The 17482-nt window shown below is 44.8% G+C and overlaps 1 protein-coding gene across 5 annotated transcripts in view; it reads right to left on the bottom strand.

The window, feature by feature from the left end:
* Positions 1-17482, bottom strand: part of Unc-13 (unc-13) — an 81479-nt gene that overhangs the window by 14119 nt on the left and 49878 nt on the right. For 3 of the 5 annotated variants that reach the window (XM_076892964.1, XM_076892967.1, XM_076892966.1), the window contains exon 7: positions 7026-7132. In XM_076892964.1, the coding sequence (XP_076749079.1) occupies positions 7026-7132 (107 nt within the window). Of the gene's footprint in view, positions 1-7025; positions 7133-12430; positions 12538-17482 lie in introns of all 5 variants that reach the window. The other 2 variants (XM_076892965.1, XM_076892968.1) reach the window with 1 other exon arrangement.

The following is a 17482-nucleotide window of genomic DNA, read 5'->3' as shown; positions in this document are numbered from 1 at the left end:
CTTAACAAGTAGTAATCGAAACACACGAAGTGAAACTTTTCTGCTGAAACTAATTCGCGAGTATATATTGAACTTGATCTCTATCTACAACCCTTACCGTCTCGAGTCTCCTCCATAAGCCGCCCTAGTTCCTCTTGATACGGGCTTACTCGAAATTTGCTACTGTTCCAACCGAAGAACATCGGAATCCTATATATATATATCTAACATCGAAGATGTAGACGACTTGCTTTTATTTGGAATTAAGATGATTTCACTCGTTAGGTTTCGGGGAAACTTTTTAACGAGATACTGCTTGTTAATTAGTCGGTTTAAATCTTTGCTCGAAGGTGTCGCTTAATTAGGTTACGCGCTCGGCACTCCTCGCGAGCTTGATTTTGTGTTTCGACGCGAGGCGAAAGCTGGCTTCTATTGGGATTAGAAGGCATATTATTATTAGGAGGCAAAAATATTTGCAGAAATTTCTTGAAACATTTCTCATTCCTTCTTCTTTCGTTTAATACGCACCGTATCGGGTTATCTTCTTCTCGAATGACAAAATGTTCTCGTTGGAGAGCAACGGTGCAACAATAGGTACATTTGTCCTCGATCCTGCTACAATATCGTACGTTTCAGGCAAAAAATTTGAGAAAATCGTGCAACGAAGAGTCAAGTGCCCCTGTTTTGTTCTCCCGCGGTTGTTCTTTCGCCCCCGCACCGACGGCCCCCAGAGTTATTCACCGTTTGAAACCGTTGAACAAGAGCGGAACATTAACTGTCTGACAACAACGGGTTTGAAAAGTCGGACAACGCGCTCCTCCAACTAGACCCGTCTTCAAGGTAGCCCTCGACACTCGCAGTCGGACATTTTTGTCAGTAGCCCGCCCTCTGTGCAGCATCGGACTTTTCGACCGCGGGTGGGCGACCAACGGTGCGCGAAACGCAGCCCAGGAAGAGAAAAACTGTTGACCCGCTTCGCGACGAGGGAGCAATTACTCTAATGATCGCCCTCTTCCTCCCAGCAGGCTTCGTTTCTCCACCCTTCTTCGCTGCTATTCCCCTTCAACCCTCCCCTGACGCGCAAAAATGCCTTAATTGCCGTAATTGTTCCATGGCCAAGGCGATCATACGTTGAGATAATACTGGCACCCCGCCCTCTCTGTTCGTTCGTTCCTTCGTCCCTTTCGCGCTGTTTTCGAGCGTTCGTACGGGCTGGGTAATTCTAAACGGGGCCAGCTGGAACTATTGTCCACCTTGTTGCTTCTGCTTGAAACATTTCCCTGCCATTGTTCCACGTTCAAACGAATCGTGGGGTTCAAAGAAGTTTAATCGAGGAACTGGAATTGCGAAACGAATTCGCCCTTTGACGGGCACCGGCCGTAAAATCAATTCAATCCTTTCGCTATCGATCCGCGCTTTGTTCCATCCCTTTAGAAACCAGCAATTAACGTCGGACGACAAAGATTCCTCGTTCCTCAAGAGTTTCGTGCTTATTCGGATGATTTTTTCCTGATTTTCTTTCGACATTTCCTTGCCTCTTTTACGTCACTTTTTTATTCTCACTCTGTACATATGTACACACTTTTCTGGTTTAAAATAAGACATTTCTCTCATTTATTCTATCGTACGCATCATTGTAAATACTTTTAATTAAATGCTCACTCATTATCGAATACGTTCCTTGGATTCCTATTCAGTTTGTCATGCTTTACAATTTCTAACGAACCGGAAATACAACAGAAGAGGAAAAACTCGGCCAATGTAAGACCAGCACCCTTTTCGCCCTCCCTTTCTTTCGACCCGCTTAATACCCACCGTCTTCCTTATTTCTTTTTTTTCGCAGCTGCATCCAACCATCACGAGAACCCGCTGAAGCCGTTCGCTTTTTCGACGCGGAAAAAAAAGTTCGCGTTCGAGTTCATCCGCTCGCGAGCGCGGAACACTTTCGAAAGTTCTCCCTGGATCTCGTTCTTTACCCTGATTCGAATTTTTTGCCCGCTAATAACCGGTTCCCCGTAGTTCTTATGCGCGGCAGCCTTCGCGCGTTTCACGTTTCACTTGCGTTCGAAATGGAACGGGGATTCTGAGAGTACCTCGCGATTATTGAATAGATCCGATCAGCGCACCGAGGTGCTTCTGAGATATTAACCGGATGGAAAAGTAAGCATTAAGCTTTCGAGTGAGTATTCATTGCGGTATTTATTGTGGTACTCTAAATAATGTTGTTGCGTACTTCGTTAAAGCCTCGATTCAAGCGTTACTTTAGATGCCGTCCGAATCGTTGATCATTACTACTTTTTTCGACAAGTCTGAAAAGTGTATTTTGCGAATATCTAAAAATTCTGATTCTTTTTTCATCGGTTTCTTAACCAGAATTTTAAAAAATCTACAATTTTTCTCGTAAAGGTCACGTCAACCCTATTTCCTATCGTTTCATTGCACCTGGAAGCATCGAACCTAGCGATGCAAATGGGTGAATGACTATTGCACGTATAGGCAAATCTGTCGAACAGAAAAATTCAAATAAATAGAAAACGCGAATGGTAAACGCGTTGGAATGCAGTAGTCGACATCAAAGCAGTCTCTGGTGATATAAATTTCCGCCATTGCTTTCAATGTCGCTTGCACTTTGCAACGCCGCCGTTTCACCGGCAGTTCAAGAAAGAAGAATCGAAAGCTGGAATCGTATCTTCGAGTAATAAACCCAATCGCGGTGCACTGTGTTTAATCTCATCGCTTTTCTTCTGATTTTCCACGTGTTCGTTTTGTTTCTTAACTTTAAGGCGTGCGTAGGCGGCGACCCGATTTTTCTTCTTCGACTTTCAGCGAGCCTCACGAATTTTCGCTGAGTGGGAAGGCACGCTTTTCCTTTTGAACTTCTTGGTTTGTCTTTTACATGCGCGATGTGTTCGACGTTGGTCGAAATCGAATTAGCATGCGAGCGAAGGAATAAGTTTCTTCGTGTCTCGTGTATATTTGACAAGAACTTGCTCACTGCTGACTCAAACATTGACTAAAGTCAATATGTGCGACTAGTTTCTGGCAGCCTATCAATATTCCAAGATGCATCAATCGCGGGAACACAGACACGATTCCTGCATTAGGAACACGTAGCAGCAACCAATCATAGTCACCTATTTCAAGTTTGCTTCTCTCTCTGACGAGCATTCTGATTAAGTCGATCTTCGATTGGAAAATTATTCATCTAACTTTTGTATAAAAGTCCTCTGTACTTTTGAAAGGGGCACTAATCGCTATTGGAATTGAATTGTTTATAAAAATTCCCTGAATTTTCGAGGGACTAATTTAATTATCGTAATTTCAGGAATTCTTCTATAAATCCGTAACATCCCTACAATGTAGTTTTGAACTTTCGATCTGGACGGTAATACGGGTTTCGTGAAAACCAGCGGGACCCAAACGAGACGTATTCTCCCCTTTCCTTTCTCCAGAAATCGTCTCAAATGTCGAACCTTCGACGGAACTTGGGATTAGCAAAAAATTCCTTCGATCGTTCCTCAAAGAAACCTCGTTTCTCGTCTGTCAGGAGCTCGATCAGGACTCTGCGGCAATTCTTGCGGGCGTCATGCAGAGTTTCTGTTGACGTGTATCTCCGTGCCCGTAGATTCGCGCGTTGGGAAGATCCACGTTCGCAGATTTCGTTCGTCGCGAATTCTCGCGGGAGTAACTCGCGGTAAATCGAATTCTTCCAGGATCCTTGCGCGCTCTGTTCCACTCTCTCGACGTTTCGACGTGGCAGCTACTGTCCAAGTTCGCGGAGTCAGTGTAATCTTCTGGAATTCTCGAGGAATACCTCCCTCGCATCGCGAGATTGTCAGTCACTCCGACAAAGTCTCGTTTTTAATCCAAATCTCTTGTTTCATTTGAATTTTTACTTTCTCTTTTTTATTTTTCATAAGTAATCTCTACCTTTCTCCAACTCATCCTTCATCCCCTTACCAACTTTCTTATTTCTTACCGCACGTAACGAAGCTCGACAAACTTCGCGCAACATATTTGGACGAGATCGAGAAAAGGTAGACACATAATGAAAAATTCAGAGTAGACCTCCGCGGTCCGATCGATCCTCTGTCGTGCCGGTTCGTGAAAGAAAACACTCGATTAAGCACTGCGCGGAGTGCGAATCCGTGTCTGCAGATTTCCCCGGAATCAAAGAAGAAATAACGAACAGGGGCGGCGGCAGGGTTGCGCACACAGGTGAAGCCGGCCGCGAGGGGTGCACGTGTGCGCTGCAGCCGCTGCACTTCCCTGTACGTTGAACTATCGATCGTTTCGGGGCGGACGCGGGCCTAGCACCTACCCTCCTACCCTCTCTATCGTTCGTCTGGACGATTCGTACGTGGACTTTTACGGAACCCTTACTGGGCGCGTCTCTCCTGGTCCTCGAGTTTTCTCTTGCGTCGTTTACCGTCTTCCTCTTATGTATGTACATTCCCTGAAGTATGTATGTACTTGAAGGGTAATAAAAAGAATGTCGCAGACGTTGCGGATGTTGTGGATGGCTGCTGTTCCTTTGGATGAGTATTAAACGGAGGCTGGGTTCTGCCAGGCTACGCGACGTTGAATGATCGTAGATTTTTGTATGGTCTGCTGAATATAATGTAAATTAACCATCTCTGAGATGACAGACGTACTGTAATTGAATTTTATTATTAGAGTTTTCTTTCAATTTTAAGATCGTTTTCTATCTCAATACTATTCAGTGTTAGTGGTATTTTATATTTCATGAAATTGTTCTATGCTTCCTTTACCCCTTTCCAGGATATTTAAAAGGAACACAGTTCTCTGTTCGCAAGAATGCAGTTAACCGATATTGGTGTTCGACTTTTCGATTAACTTCTTGTCTCCTTCCACCAAGGAAACACTGACAATAATGACGTTCGTAAGACAGGTCGAGTTTGATTTATCGAATGTCGTTGGAGAAACATTCTTGATATTCCTTAATAATTGCATCGAATAAGAAACGTTGTTCTCCTACAACGAATTATGTTCATCATTTCCTTTCTACTGTGCGCCATTTTTTCTTTGTATATCGTTACGACTAACCGTGCCGATATTTTTTCAAGCCATTTCTTTACCTTTGAACTGTGTCAACGCGTATAAAGTTCCAGTTACTTCGACGTTTTTTTAGAACGATTTCCAGTTATTTGCATTTTTTTATTGAGATCGTCGATCTTTGCCAGTTGGACGCTTTGAACTCCATCGTTTCGAGCTTTAATATTTCCCCGGAAATTGAGTTCCGTCGTTGCCCGGCGTTCGAGAAAATAAAGCCATTTTCGCCGCTCGTCGATTCAGCGTGCCTTTTAAACACGCGAAACGATTATCGAGGCATTCAAACATAGTATCCATCGTCTTTTACTACGTTGATTCAGTTGCTCTATTTTTCTCTTACTTGTTTCACCGTGTCCCGCGTTTCACAGCTTAAACACGTGGAATTTACTTCTCGGAGCGTTACGTTTATATATCTCCATGCTCTGCACGGTTACGCTCTTTTTAGTATTCTCGCCACTCTCCTCGATTTTCTTTCGATGAAAATGCAATACAGAGAACTATAAATACAAATAATAATTAACGTTCATTTCGGTCAATACTCTCCGTTTGCTGTCTATTTGTTTGACATCCCACGTGATTCAACACTCTCGCGTCTCAATTTTCTCAAATTACATGTTTGTAACCACTTCAATGTTTATACCCGGCAATCAGTACACAATACTTCGTATAATTCCTACTGTCAATAACAGTTTGCGATCGTACGACACCTCACTATCGTAATTTCAAAGTCCGCTTCGAACAATCAGTATTATGCACAGTGCTTCACATAATCCCCACTGTCAACCGTAATTTGCCCTTACTAAACCCTGTTACTACACCTTCTGCGACTCGCTGTTAACGCAACGTAGAAATAGTGCAGATTTATATTTCCATACTGAAAAATGAAAAAAAGAATTGTCATCTTCATTGCACCTTTACTATCAAAGTCACTTTAGCGTCATTATCGTAAAAAAGTTTTAAATTTCTTCGCCTCTCCTTGTCTTCGGCAATTTTCCTGGCCAAGGGAAGACTGAACTTCAGAAATTGCTTCTAAAGACCTAATGACAGTCGGTTCGATTATGGTACATAACGTCAGAAGGGGGTTGTAGCTTGGGGGCGAGTAACAGCGCTATGGGGAGAAAACAATCGCGAAGTGTCCAAAGTTGTCGGCCAGAATTACGTGGCCAATACCTGCGAGTATCTGATCGATCGCGAAAGTTCGCGCTGCGAGTCGTTTACCGCGTTAGGGGTGGTTTCGCGAACTCCTCTTGGATGCGGGGTACATACGCGGCTCGTGCGGCAGAGTACACGTCGAGGTAAACGCGGCATGGTTCGTCGCGGACAGTTTTGCGGCTGACCCGATCGAGAATCGTGCGCAGAAAGACATGGACTTCTTCGAAACGTGAGTTTGTGCCTTATTTAGAGAAAAACGTGGACCGCTCGCCGGCTGGGAGTCTTTGGGGTTGGCCTGTTGGCGTTGAAGTTTGCCAGACGTTTCTACGTTATACGAAAACAATTTCAGGCTGGGTTACAAAAATACCTGTGCTTTATTATATAATATAGTAAGAATAATAAAAAGCTATAATATAGTAAAAAGAAATATTATTTCTCGGGTTTATGGAATTTTTTGGACCATCATAAAAGCACTATGTACCTATGGCTCTAATCCAAGAATGAAGACTACTAAAAGACGTGCAAATCTAACTCTCTTCTCTTTTTAACATCTCGGTGAGATTGATAAAAAGGAAACTGAAAAAGATGGAAAAAGAAGTCGGCAAACGACCGCGCGAACCGTTCCAACCGTCCACGGATTCTCAGCCAGTCGGGCGAAGCAGGTCCAACACCGTAACTCTCAAATTTGTGTACGTAAAAGCGTGTGTCACGTGTGTGTCACATATTACACGGCATAAGTGACCGTGCCGTTCACGGGCACGGTCGGTCTCGGTGGTTGTGGAGTAAACTCTTAACTCTCTAAGGTATCAGTATCGTGTCACCTGTGATTGCGATCTTGCAGGACCACTTGCTGGTACCCTCAAGGACGATCTGTTCGGCCTGCTCGAGGCTGTCTATGTGCGTGTCCGGGTCGACTGAAAACGTCGTGCTGAAAAGAAGACAATGTCCCTGTCATCGGATCGTCCTTCGACAACCTCTCGTACCGTACGTTCTCGACGCTCGTCGAGGCTGCCCGCGTTGGGGATTTCTTCTCGAGTCGCCACCTATCAGATCAGCTGACCTAGGCTAGCCATGTCGTGGCGTGGGCTGATCGTTCGGAACGAACGGGTACCTTCGCAGAGGCCACCGAAGGACGTGGTGTAAGGACTGTCTCGAGATGAGGGTCGTCGAATGTCGTGAAACGTGTGTTATCATCCAGCAGCGGCGGCGATTCAGCCCATTACTAGCGATTAAACGTACTCGTGTGGGACAGAGTAGCCAGGGATCGGAAGCTCTGGCTACCCTTAATCGGGAACAACAGGGTTCTCGGCTAAATGATTTGTTTGGCAATCGTCGTGGAAGCGTAAAAGCGTTTTCATACTCCCGGGCGGACGTCCAGCGCTTTTTCTTTCTCTGGCTAAACGATCACGTGCTTTCTCGCTGGAAGAGCTGCGTAAGCGGGACGAGTATACGTATGTAGTCGCTGTAGCTGAATTGTTGGGCTTCTGAGTGTCGGAGGATGTGGTTCTTGGCCCTGGAGAACGATCTGCTTCCGGTAGACGTTCTCCAGGGACGAATCGGTGGCCATGACTAGGAGAGAAGCGTGTAGAGAAGCGATAGAAGAGAATGATAAGAGTTCGCGGCTTGCGAGAATCAAACGTGACAGAAGAATAGCGTGGCGGAGAATGAGAGAAGAGTTATGGCTGCGAAGTGTTTGCGTGACGCTCTCGCAAGGATCCGATCTCGCTGGCTAACGCGGAGAATCGCACAATAAATGGTAACAATGGAACGGAGGAAGGTGAGTTTCCTCGAGCTATGAATATGCCTTCGTGAAACAATGCTGATCTGCCAGTTGAACGTTCTCGCGTTCGCTATTGTGGATGGAACGCGAATTTTCGGACGGACTTGAACGTCTTTCGGCTGCACAAGGCACGAGATGCTTGTGGAAAAGGCGAAGCAGCGCGAAAAGGCAAATGTTGCCAACAAATTCATGGGAATTCTCAGTCTTTGGCATGTACGGGAAGGAATTCTTTGGTAGCGATTCTTATTCGACTTCAAGTATGGAAGCCTTTGAAAATAAGTTTGACTGCAAACTTTGGAATAGAAAGCCTTATCTAGAGCAAGAACTCTCACTGAATTCGGAATTATTATCAGGATACAATAAAATAAGAATGCGTTTTTAGAAACGCATAAAAGTATTCCACGTAAATCCTAATCCTCGAATTTCAAGTTTACTTTCACAGATTAGGGTCTAACCACACATCGTGCAAGGGAATTGTAGACGTTCACGAGCCTGACACCACCTGTTAATCCAATCGACGATGGAATTAGCATCGGTTCATTCGGACTGCTTCTTGTCAGTTTGGAATAAGAAAACTTGTTGCGTCGCGACTATGGCTCATCGCCAACCGAGTACGTACCCTCGTCACTTTGGACGAGACAATCAACTTCGCTCGTAAGTATGTTTGGAATGACGGAAATTCTCGAAACGACAGCGTCTGCCGATCAATCAACGAGATGAATCTAATTAATCAAGCGTGTCAAATAATCGAACAGCGCAATTTATCCAACAAGTATCGCTCTATTTGAAATTTCCTTTTGTACATGAAAAATTTGAATGGAAAACTGCATTTCCATTAGAGTTCAATCGTGATTTTTGTTCGCGACGCGAAATTACAAGCAAAAACGTGGCAAACTTTTTCGATGGTCCGACCATACCCTAGAGACAGTACACAATTATAAGTTTCGTGGAATCAATCGAAACTTTTGTAGTAGAGAGATCGGTAACCACAGTGCAGACTTCGTAATTCATGTTAAAAATATTGTTTCAAGTGTCATCGATGATGCACCACGCCTCAGAACGGAGGATTCCAATAATCAACGTAAGTGCATAATTTACAATCTGTACACCGGTGTACAGTATTGACAGCGTAATTTCGCCAATGGCGAGAGCAACGAATCTATGTGCAGAGATCGGGCAATAGTCAACGCGGATCAGTTTCGATAAAGCCCGGATGTTGCCTTCGGGGACACTGGTTAGGCGTCGAGCCACGTAGCCGTGGGGGATCTATACAGCCGGCTTAGCTTTGACAATGGCGTCAGTATTAGAGCCCGAGCCACAACAAGTTGCCGTGTGACCTTAATGGACTTTCGATTGAATTCCTCCGGAGCAGAGAGGCCAGCCATCTCGAGCGATGGACAACCGCACGACACACGATGCACAATGCGCTGGTGCACCTATGTTTGCGCGCACACGTGCGCGTGGTCGACGACGAAGCAGGTATATCGCAAACTGGACAAAAGGCCCGTCCGTCGACGATTCGTCACGGTGGAACGAAAAAAGATCGCTTCGAGTTACCTTTCGAATTGTTTCTCAATTTCGTCCGATAGTGCACGATCGATGATAATTATTCGTAACGAACTGAAGACTGTTCGACTGTTCGATGTGGTTAAGGGTTGCGACGATCCGAACACGTCGCGTTTCTACTTGAATTCACGTTGCTACGAGTCGAGTTTGAATTTCGAGCAGCGTGAATCCAAGCAAATTTTGCTTGGTTCGAAAGACGCTTAACGATTGGGAGAATTGGTCGATGATTGCGGATGATTGAACGATTGAAATATTCTAGCAGAAGTACGCGGGTATCTGTAATTATTCACTTAATTTGGTACTACAAAGGCACTTGGTATCTAAAGAAGACTAGCGAGTTCTAAAATACTTCTATTTACAACGATCCAGAGTAATCGAGAGGAATGATATTCACTTTTGTCTTCTGACAGCGTGAATCAAAGAATAGAACGCTATTTCCACAATGATTTCCGATCGAAAATTTTGCTACTGGTATTGCACGTCAAGCATGGTTATTAATTATAGCCGAAGCGACGCTAATTACATTTCCTTGCGCCGGTTATCAAACCCAGAGCATCGTTTGACAAATTCGGACGCAAACTTCGGAGACTTTGACTCGCGATCTCGCGTCGCTGGTAGCGAGGGCATGTAAATCTGCTTACGAATCTCCATTTTCCTTCTTTCGTAAAACTTTGTATACGAACCGTCTGAGCCTTCGATCCTAAATCACAACGTTTACATTCTTCGAAATGGGTCGAGGGGGTTGGTTTAATCCGCGAGGAAGACAGAGAAGAGGGGCATGAAAAGATGCTCGCGACGGAAGTTTCTCTCGAGCAACTTGGCGGCAGTCGTTCCATGGATTCGCTCCTTTCTCGAACTTTTCCCGTTTATTCTCTCGACCCGAGTCGAGTTCCTCGAGAATCGACTGCCAAATTGCGGACCGCGGACGAACATTCGATTTGGCGAATTAAATTTCCTTCACTTTTGGGCGAACAAATTGTAGTTCTATTTAGGTAATAGATATACCTCTGCGCTTCGGTATTTGCAAATCGAACTATCGGATTCAATTTTCAATTATTTAATAGCGTCGATCGAAGAAATACAGGAGCGATTACCATGAAACTGCAATTGCAGACAGCGAACGAGGAAGGGAACGGTGAAAGGGGTCGAACTGATCCTGTTCGAGAGGACAGGCGAATGGTAATGGTCGTCGCGCGATATCGTGTCCAGAGACGAATATGAATTATGACACGTGTGCGTTGACATGTGCGCAATAGTGAGACGGTATGTAACTCGTGACCGTGTGTAGGTTCGATGGAGGCGCGAGAGTAATTGGCAGGATTTATGAGTTACGTGTACTCCGTGAAAGGGATGATGTGTGAAAAGTATGCACCCGTTCGTCACATTGCACGCGTGACGTTTTACCGTGTGAAACATGCCACCCACGGAGCAGTACGTCGCTACTGTGCGTATATCAGGCGGATATCACGCGAGTGACAATTTCATAGGCTACGCTTCTCAGCCAGGTTCTTACGTACGGCAGTTCCTCGATTTAGCTCGGGACCAATTTGACAGAAGTTCGTTTCCGTATCATGTGTGTAGATCGGTCATCGTCAGTGTTTCGTGTCTGATTCTATCCGAGACTTAACTCTACAGACTAATCTGCTGGCCAGCACAAACACTACTTCCATGGAGAAACAACATGAACAAAATTGCTCTATATTCTAGCCGCACGGTGCATCCATCGTTCGCTATGCCACGACACAGAATGGCCTCTACACACACTGTCACGCCTGCAACATCACGCCTGCATAGTTGTCATCCGCATCGAGGTACATCGACGCTAACAGTGTCATCCTACGTACAGAGGCTACGGAAATTACTTTTATTTTACTCCGTCGTATAATAACACTTTTTTCGCTGCGGCTGTAAACGTAAAGCGCAGCGAGAACGAAACGTGGAACCTGATTAAAAAATGCTTCACCAGGAGACACGGATGTGCGCGGACACTGTTTGCAGCCGCTGTACGTATGCACGTATCGTCGCTGCACACGGGACAATTTTCTCCCTCGTTTGCATCCGTGTCTTCCGCATCTGTGGGTTATAAACAGAGAGATAGGAAAAAAGAGGAAAGTAGACACCGACAGAAGGACGGACGTAACAGGTAGAAAACGGAAAGAAGAAAGCAGACAGGAATAGGCGAAAAGATGTCGAAGAAACGAGAGATAACGGAAGAGTAATGAGACAAGGGGGGAGGAATGCTGGAACAGGAGAAGATTGTCCGTGAACCGCGACGGTTCGTCCGATAACCCACCCTCTCGTAGCTTTCTATCTTGCATAGAGAAATGCGAGGAACGGGTGCATTCCGACAAACGGCACAGCCAAATCGCTATCACAATATATAATATAATATAGATAATGTGTAGATGTGACAGTCAGTACAACACAGCAGCAGCCGGCAGAGCGTCAGACTCGATGATGAAATTAAATTTTAACGATCACAGATAAACGTGGTACAGTCGAGGATGCGAACGAACAAAGAATAAGAAATATATAACATGAGACAAGTTATATACATGATCGCGTGGGAGGAACACATGTGGTGCGAGAATGTCAAACGAGGATTTAACGCGAGGACAATAGGGGGAAGAATAAGATAGGCGACAGAATGACGCGCATGATTTCACAAATAATAAAGAAACGGAAAGTAAATGATTAAATAAACGAACAAACGAATAATAATAACAACACATTGAGGCACATAGGTGGTACACACAATATGTATATATATATATCATATGTATATAGAGAAGATAGAGATAATGTAATCGAGCGCTGCACGTTTCATCGTTTCGTTGCACGTAGGGGGTGCATAACCGGTCACGGCCGGCGGCCACAAACCTGTAATGGCGATCTTCGCGGACCACTTGCTGGTACCGTCCAGAACCGACTGCTTCACCGCCGTCATGTGACCCGTATGTATCGCCTCGCTGATCCCGAAGACTGACCTAAACTCCGACGAGACTTTCTTTCACATCAGCTGTGCCAACGGCCTAGATCTCGTCCTACCTGTTTCCCCTCTCGCTCACTCTCATTCGCTCTTTCCCTCTCTCTCTCTCCTTTTTAACATACATCCACTCGTTCCTTTTTTCTTTCTTTCATTACTTTTATTTATTTTCCTCCTTTTTTTTCCGTCGCTCGCGGAACACGGGGTTTCTTTAACCCCTTTGTCCGTTTTCCGCTCGACGTTCCCATCCCTTTTCAGCGTCACGTGTAACGTGTAACGCGTGCTCGTCGCTCGGTCGTAATTGCATCGCGAGATAGTCCACTGGTTTAAGGGTCGCTAATGGGCTACTCGGTTTCTCTCGTACCACCTACTCTGATCTTAAATGAATCTTCCGTCGCGCTTGGCCTTCTGTTTTCTTTTCGCGAACGAAGACCACGTTTTAAAGGGAGTTCCGTTTGTTCCCGCGAAATGTACGATCTTTTTCGTCGGGGCATCCGTTCGAGTGGTTTCCGGGAAGGTCGGTAAGTGGCGGAAGAGAATTTAATTGGTGAATTTCATTGCCTCGACAATGCAACAATATAGTTCTCTTCCTTTCATTAAATTTTGTATCCCTCTAAAACGACCCCAACGACCCATTACGACTCGACGACGTCACATTACACGCAACGATTCGTACACAGTGTCTCCCGAAGTGGCTTTTTCTAGGTCGAAGATTCGTAACGATCGCGTTTCCCCTGGCACAGTTCTCTGCACCGAAAAGGCTACGATAAATAAATTTTCGGTTGACAAGTAACTTTGTTTATCGAAATGTCAATATGCACGCGTGATCGCGCATAGATAAAGACTACGCCACTAGACGGGATCATTTGATCGACGAATATTTTCTCGCACCGCGGCGAACCTTGCAATTAACACGTACAGGCCATCGATCAGCCCGCTAACGAAGTCGTTGATTGCCCGATGGCACCGTACCAAAATTCCCCGCCCTCTGTACGCGTATCTTCGACCTTTCGAGGGCCATCGTCGGGACGCACGATCAGTGACCAGCGTTTTCACCCCTTCCACCCGTTCAGAGAAGACGAGACCCGGCCTTGTGCAAGGTACAACCGAGGTTCTCGGTTCGTTTCACACGTTCGACCTCGCATCTTTTCATCCTGGCTCCTAGTCGCCATTGCCTTGCCCCTTCTCGCGTATGGACACGCTCAAAGAGATCGCTATCCGATCGCATTGTGTACGCGCGCTGTCATTGCTCGGCAGGTGCTCCGATTCCGTTTCGTATGCCTTCGACAACGATTTCGTACTGGACCACAGTGTCAGATTGGTATCGTATCATGTGAATTCAGGTCAGAATATTTTGTAATTACGATAATGAAATAGATAAAGATCTCTGGATTTGGATTTGAATAGTAGATGATTGAAATATGTTAAAATGAATTATTATCAATATTTTATCACTATCGTATCTGTACGTAAGTGTAACTTAAAAATGTTTTCGCCAATTAAATACACTACTCGATGAACCGTCGCTTCAATTCAGAACACGTTCCTCCGAATCGTTCAAGCGATTCAAACGTGGACGCAGAGGCAAAAAGCGCTAATAAAACGCTAATAAATTCAGGATATAGGTAAACGCGATATTTGACTTATTTCCACGGGAATTCTGACGGACGACCGCCGCAGCTGTTTCATTAATTAATAAGCGATGAAAAAGCGTCGAGTGGCACCGTTGCGGGATGAGTTATCGATTGACGTACGATCGATCGGAACCTTTGGTTGAATTTGCGAGGAGGCGCTATTAATTAACACTGATTACGAGCAACCTATACACCCGATCGCTTAGTAGCCTTTATCACCTCGACGATTCGAGCAGCGATACTTGGCGATATTTCCAATTCTGGCGACTGAAAGGACGAATCAAAGTTAAAAGGCTGGTGCTTCAATAATAATTAACTCGTAATCCGTTGAAAATAATCCGGCGCGGAATGTTTTTCAAATGAAGACGAGCTAAAAACGTTCCCTCCGATATTAAAGAACTGTTTGAGAAGAAATGCACGGTTAATTAACCCGAGCGGTCTGCTCCGTTTTACTTGACCTGTAAAATAATTTACGTGTAACTAAATAAAAATCTATCCGGATAATTATTTTTAGCGTAAAGAATAAAGTGAAATAAAAATAAAAATTCCTCCACCTCTTTTCAAACATTCGATTCTCACGAAACTCTCAAACTCATATGGAATTTATCTCGCCGAGGAATTCCGCCTACTTCGAAACGTTTAGGGTGCCTCCACGTATAGCTTGCGCACGAGCCAATAACACGATAGCCTGATTAGTTAATACGCGTAAGCGTTGTCTCACGATGGAATCCCAACTAATGAGCATCGGGCCGTCGGTAATAGTCGGTGGAAGGCAGTTCCAGCATTGATTAATTTCCCGACGTGCGAAGACACGATTAGGACGCCGTCCTGGCGATTATGCCGCGTGCTGCGAATTATCAACGCGATCAATCGCGTTATCATTACCCGGCAAGAGTTCCGAACAAAACGGACGAGGTTAAGCACGCGAACGTTTAATTGGGAGGCATTCGTGGATGGTAGCGCTGACTTTCTCCGTCGCCGGAAATTGCTATTTCGACCTATGCACCATCGTTGATTACTTAATAACTGATTATGAGTCGATGTGTCGTTAATTACGTTCAAGTCGATCGTGCGAATGAGCCTCTGGGATTCCTCGAGGAAATTGCAACCGGATCGATTAACAATTTTCGGCACCACGAACCGTTTAGAATTACAGTGGTTGTTCTCAAAATTTGGAAATAGTAACGAATGGCAAGTAACGAGATTGATTTTTTTTTAAAAGGAAAGGAAGTCGAGAGAGAAAGAAAAAAAATTCTAAATAGCATTTTCATGTGCGATGTAATTGGTATTTTAAGTACCACGATTCGATTTCGCGGGTAATAATTTAAAAGCTGCAAGAGCGAGCGTTTTAGAGAGCCGGGGGAAACGTCCCAGCGATTTTTATGGCTGCTATGCATCAAAATATATTATCCCCTTTTTTCGGTGGAAAATTCTAGGACGAAATTAAAGACCGTACATTTTTCTTTGCGAAGGACAATGTAAAATATATTACAGATCGATCAATGTAAACATTTAAATTATAGAATCTAATTTTATGCGAGACTCCATATAATTTTTTTTTATCACCAAGGTATAACTCATTTCTCCGGGGATCCTCGACGTTTTCCATCGCGAGTGAGAAAGCGTACTTTGACCGGATGGAAATGCGCATTTTATCGTCGGATCGTGGATGTCACGGGTCTTTTTCGAGACGAATACAAATGCCTGGGAAAGGAACTAATCTGTATTCGCGGAACGAGTATCCACGACGCGGATGAATCGAACGAGACCAGCCGGAACAACTTTGTGTGATTAAAATGTCACTCGGAATATTTTACGTGGAATCCATAATCGTTTAAGTGATATGCATATTTCTTAAACCAAATTGAGGAAATTGCTGCACGAGGAAACGCGATCCAGAAAATGGTGATCGGGTGTGGTCTAACATTGACTGCTTACAGCAAAATTGTACGTGTTTTATAGGCTCAAAATTGTACAACAGGTTTTCGTTACTGTTATTATGCTCAATTTATAATTTCCACTAGTTTAATGAATATACGAGCGTTACTCTCTATGGTAGAAGTCATTTTTTACTGGAAAACTCTCGGAAGATCTTTTTTAAATCGCTGGATATTATTATACATTCTAATATTCTTCGTGACAAGTTTTAACAAGTTCCACAACTCATCGGCCGCAAATGCTTCTCAAACTCGACGCTTAAGAGAAACTAGTTTCCCCGCCGATGTCAACTTCCGGATTTACAATATGCTCGACATAAATTTATACGCGCCATTATCTCTCCAAGTACCAAAAGTATCGCGATGCAAAAATATTAACAACGATATCGTAAGGATTGCCGTTTCCCATCGACATCGGCCTCGCATTAAATTATCGACCTCGTTTCGCGTTTGCACAGTGCCAAGCACAACCCCCTCTATTCAGAGTGATACGAGGGTTCACTCGATAAACTCGAAGACCCAACGTGATCCACGATCCTGGTACCTCTATGAATTCTAAAGCTCTATAATCGCGAGCGCAATCCTGATCGATCGAGCTCTTCTATCGAATCTGCAACCCCCTGTTAATGTCATTGAGGAGTCTCTAAGAAGAAACACCCTGCAGGCCTTCCAACCACCGAGCATTCATCGAGTTTCTAACTTTCGAGCGAGCGTGGCAGCTATGGATTTCCAGTTGAAATTTTCAACTTCAGAAACGTTAATTAAAGAGATGTATCAAACTCTTCGCGCGATAGAAGAGCTCGACGAGATGCGATTCGTAGGAGAAGCGACGGGACCCGTAAATTCGCGTGCAAAACAGGGACGGGACCGTGGCCGCTTTCGAGGTCTTCATTGTCCGACGGCCGGCTAACCTAAATCCACCTATTTCACTGTCCCTGCACATTTTGAATGCCGGCATTTGCGCGCGCGAATTTCCGCCCTTACGACGACTGGACGCCTCGCTGGCGATTTATGGAAATGCAACAACTTTTGCGGTGTCAACGCTGCGACGTCCGTTTCGTAGCGCGTGCCGAACCCGTCTCGTTCGCTCGTGCGTGGCAAGAACCGCGAAATTCTGCTATTTAATATTGCAAAAACAGCTATTAAACGGCTATTAAATTTTATAGCTTTCAAGGCACGATGGTGTCACTTCGAAAGTACCTGCTCGAACAATATCACAGCTATAAAGTCGACGATAAACTCGAACTAAACAGTCTCTCAAGTACAGTTCGGAATCGAAGGCACGCGTACGAAGCATCGACGATTCGATTCTGTCGATCGGCTCGTAAAAGAGGCCCGCTTCAGAGTTTCGCACGCTGGCAAGCAATGGCGACGG

The sequence above is a fragment of the Xylocopa sonorina genome, chromosome 3, assembly GCF_050948175.1.
Source record: "Xylocopa sonorina isolate GNS202 chromosome 3, iyXylSono1_principal, whole genome shotgun sequence".
NCBI classification, from domain to species: domain Eukaryota; kingdom Metazoa; phylum Arthropoda; class Insecta; order Hymenoptera; family Apidae; genus Xylocopa; species Xylocopa sonorina.
This window is presented reverse-complemented; position numbering and strand designations above follow the sequence as displayed.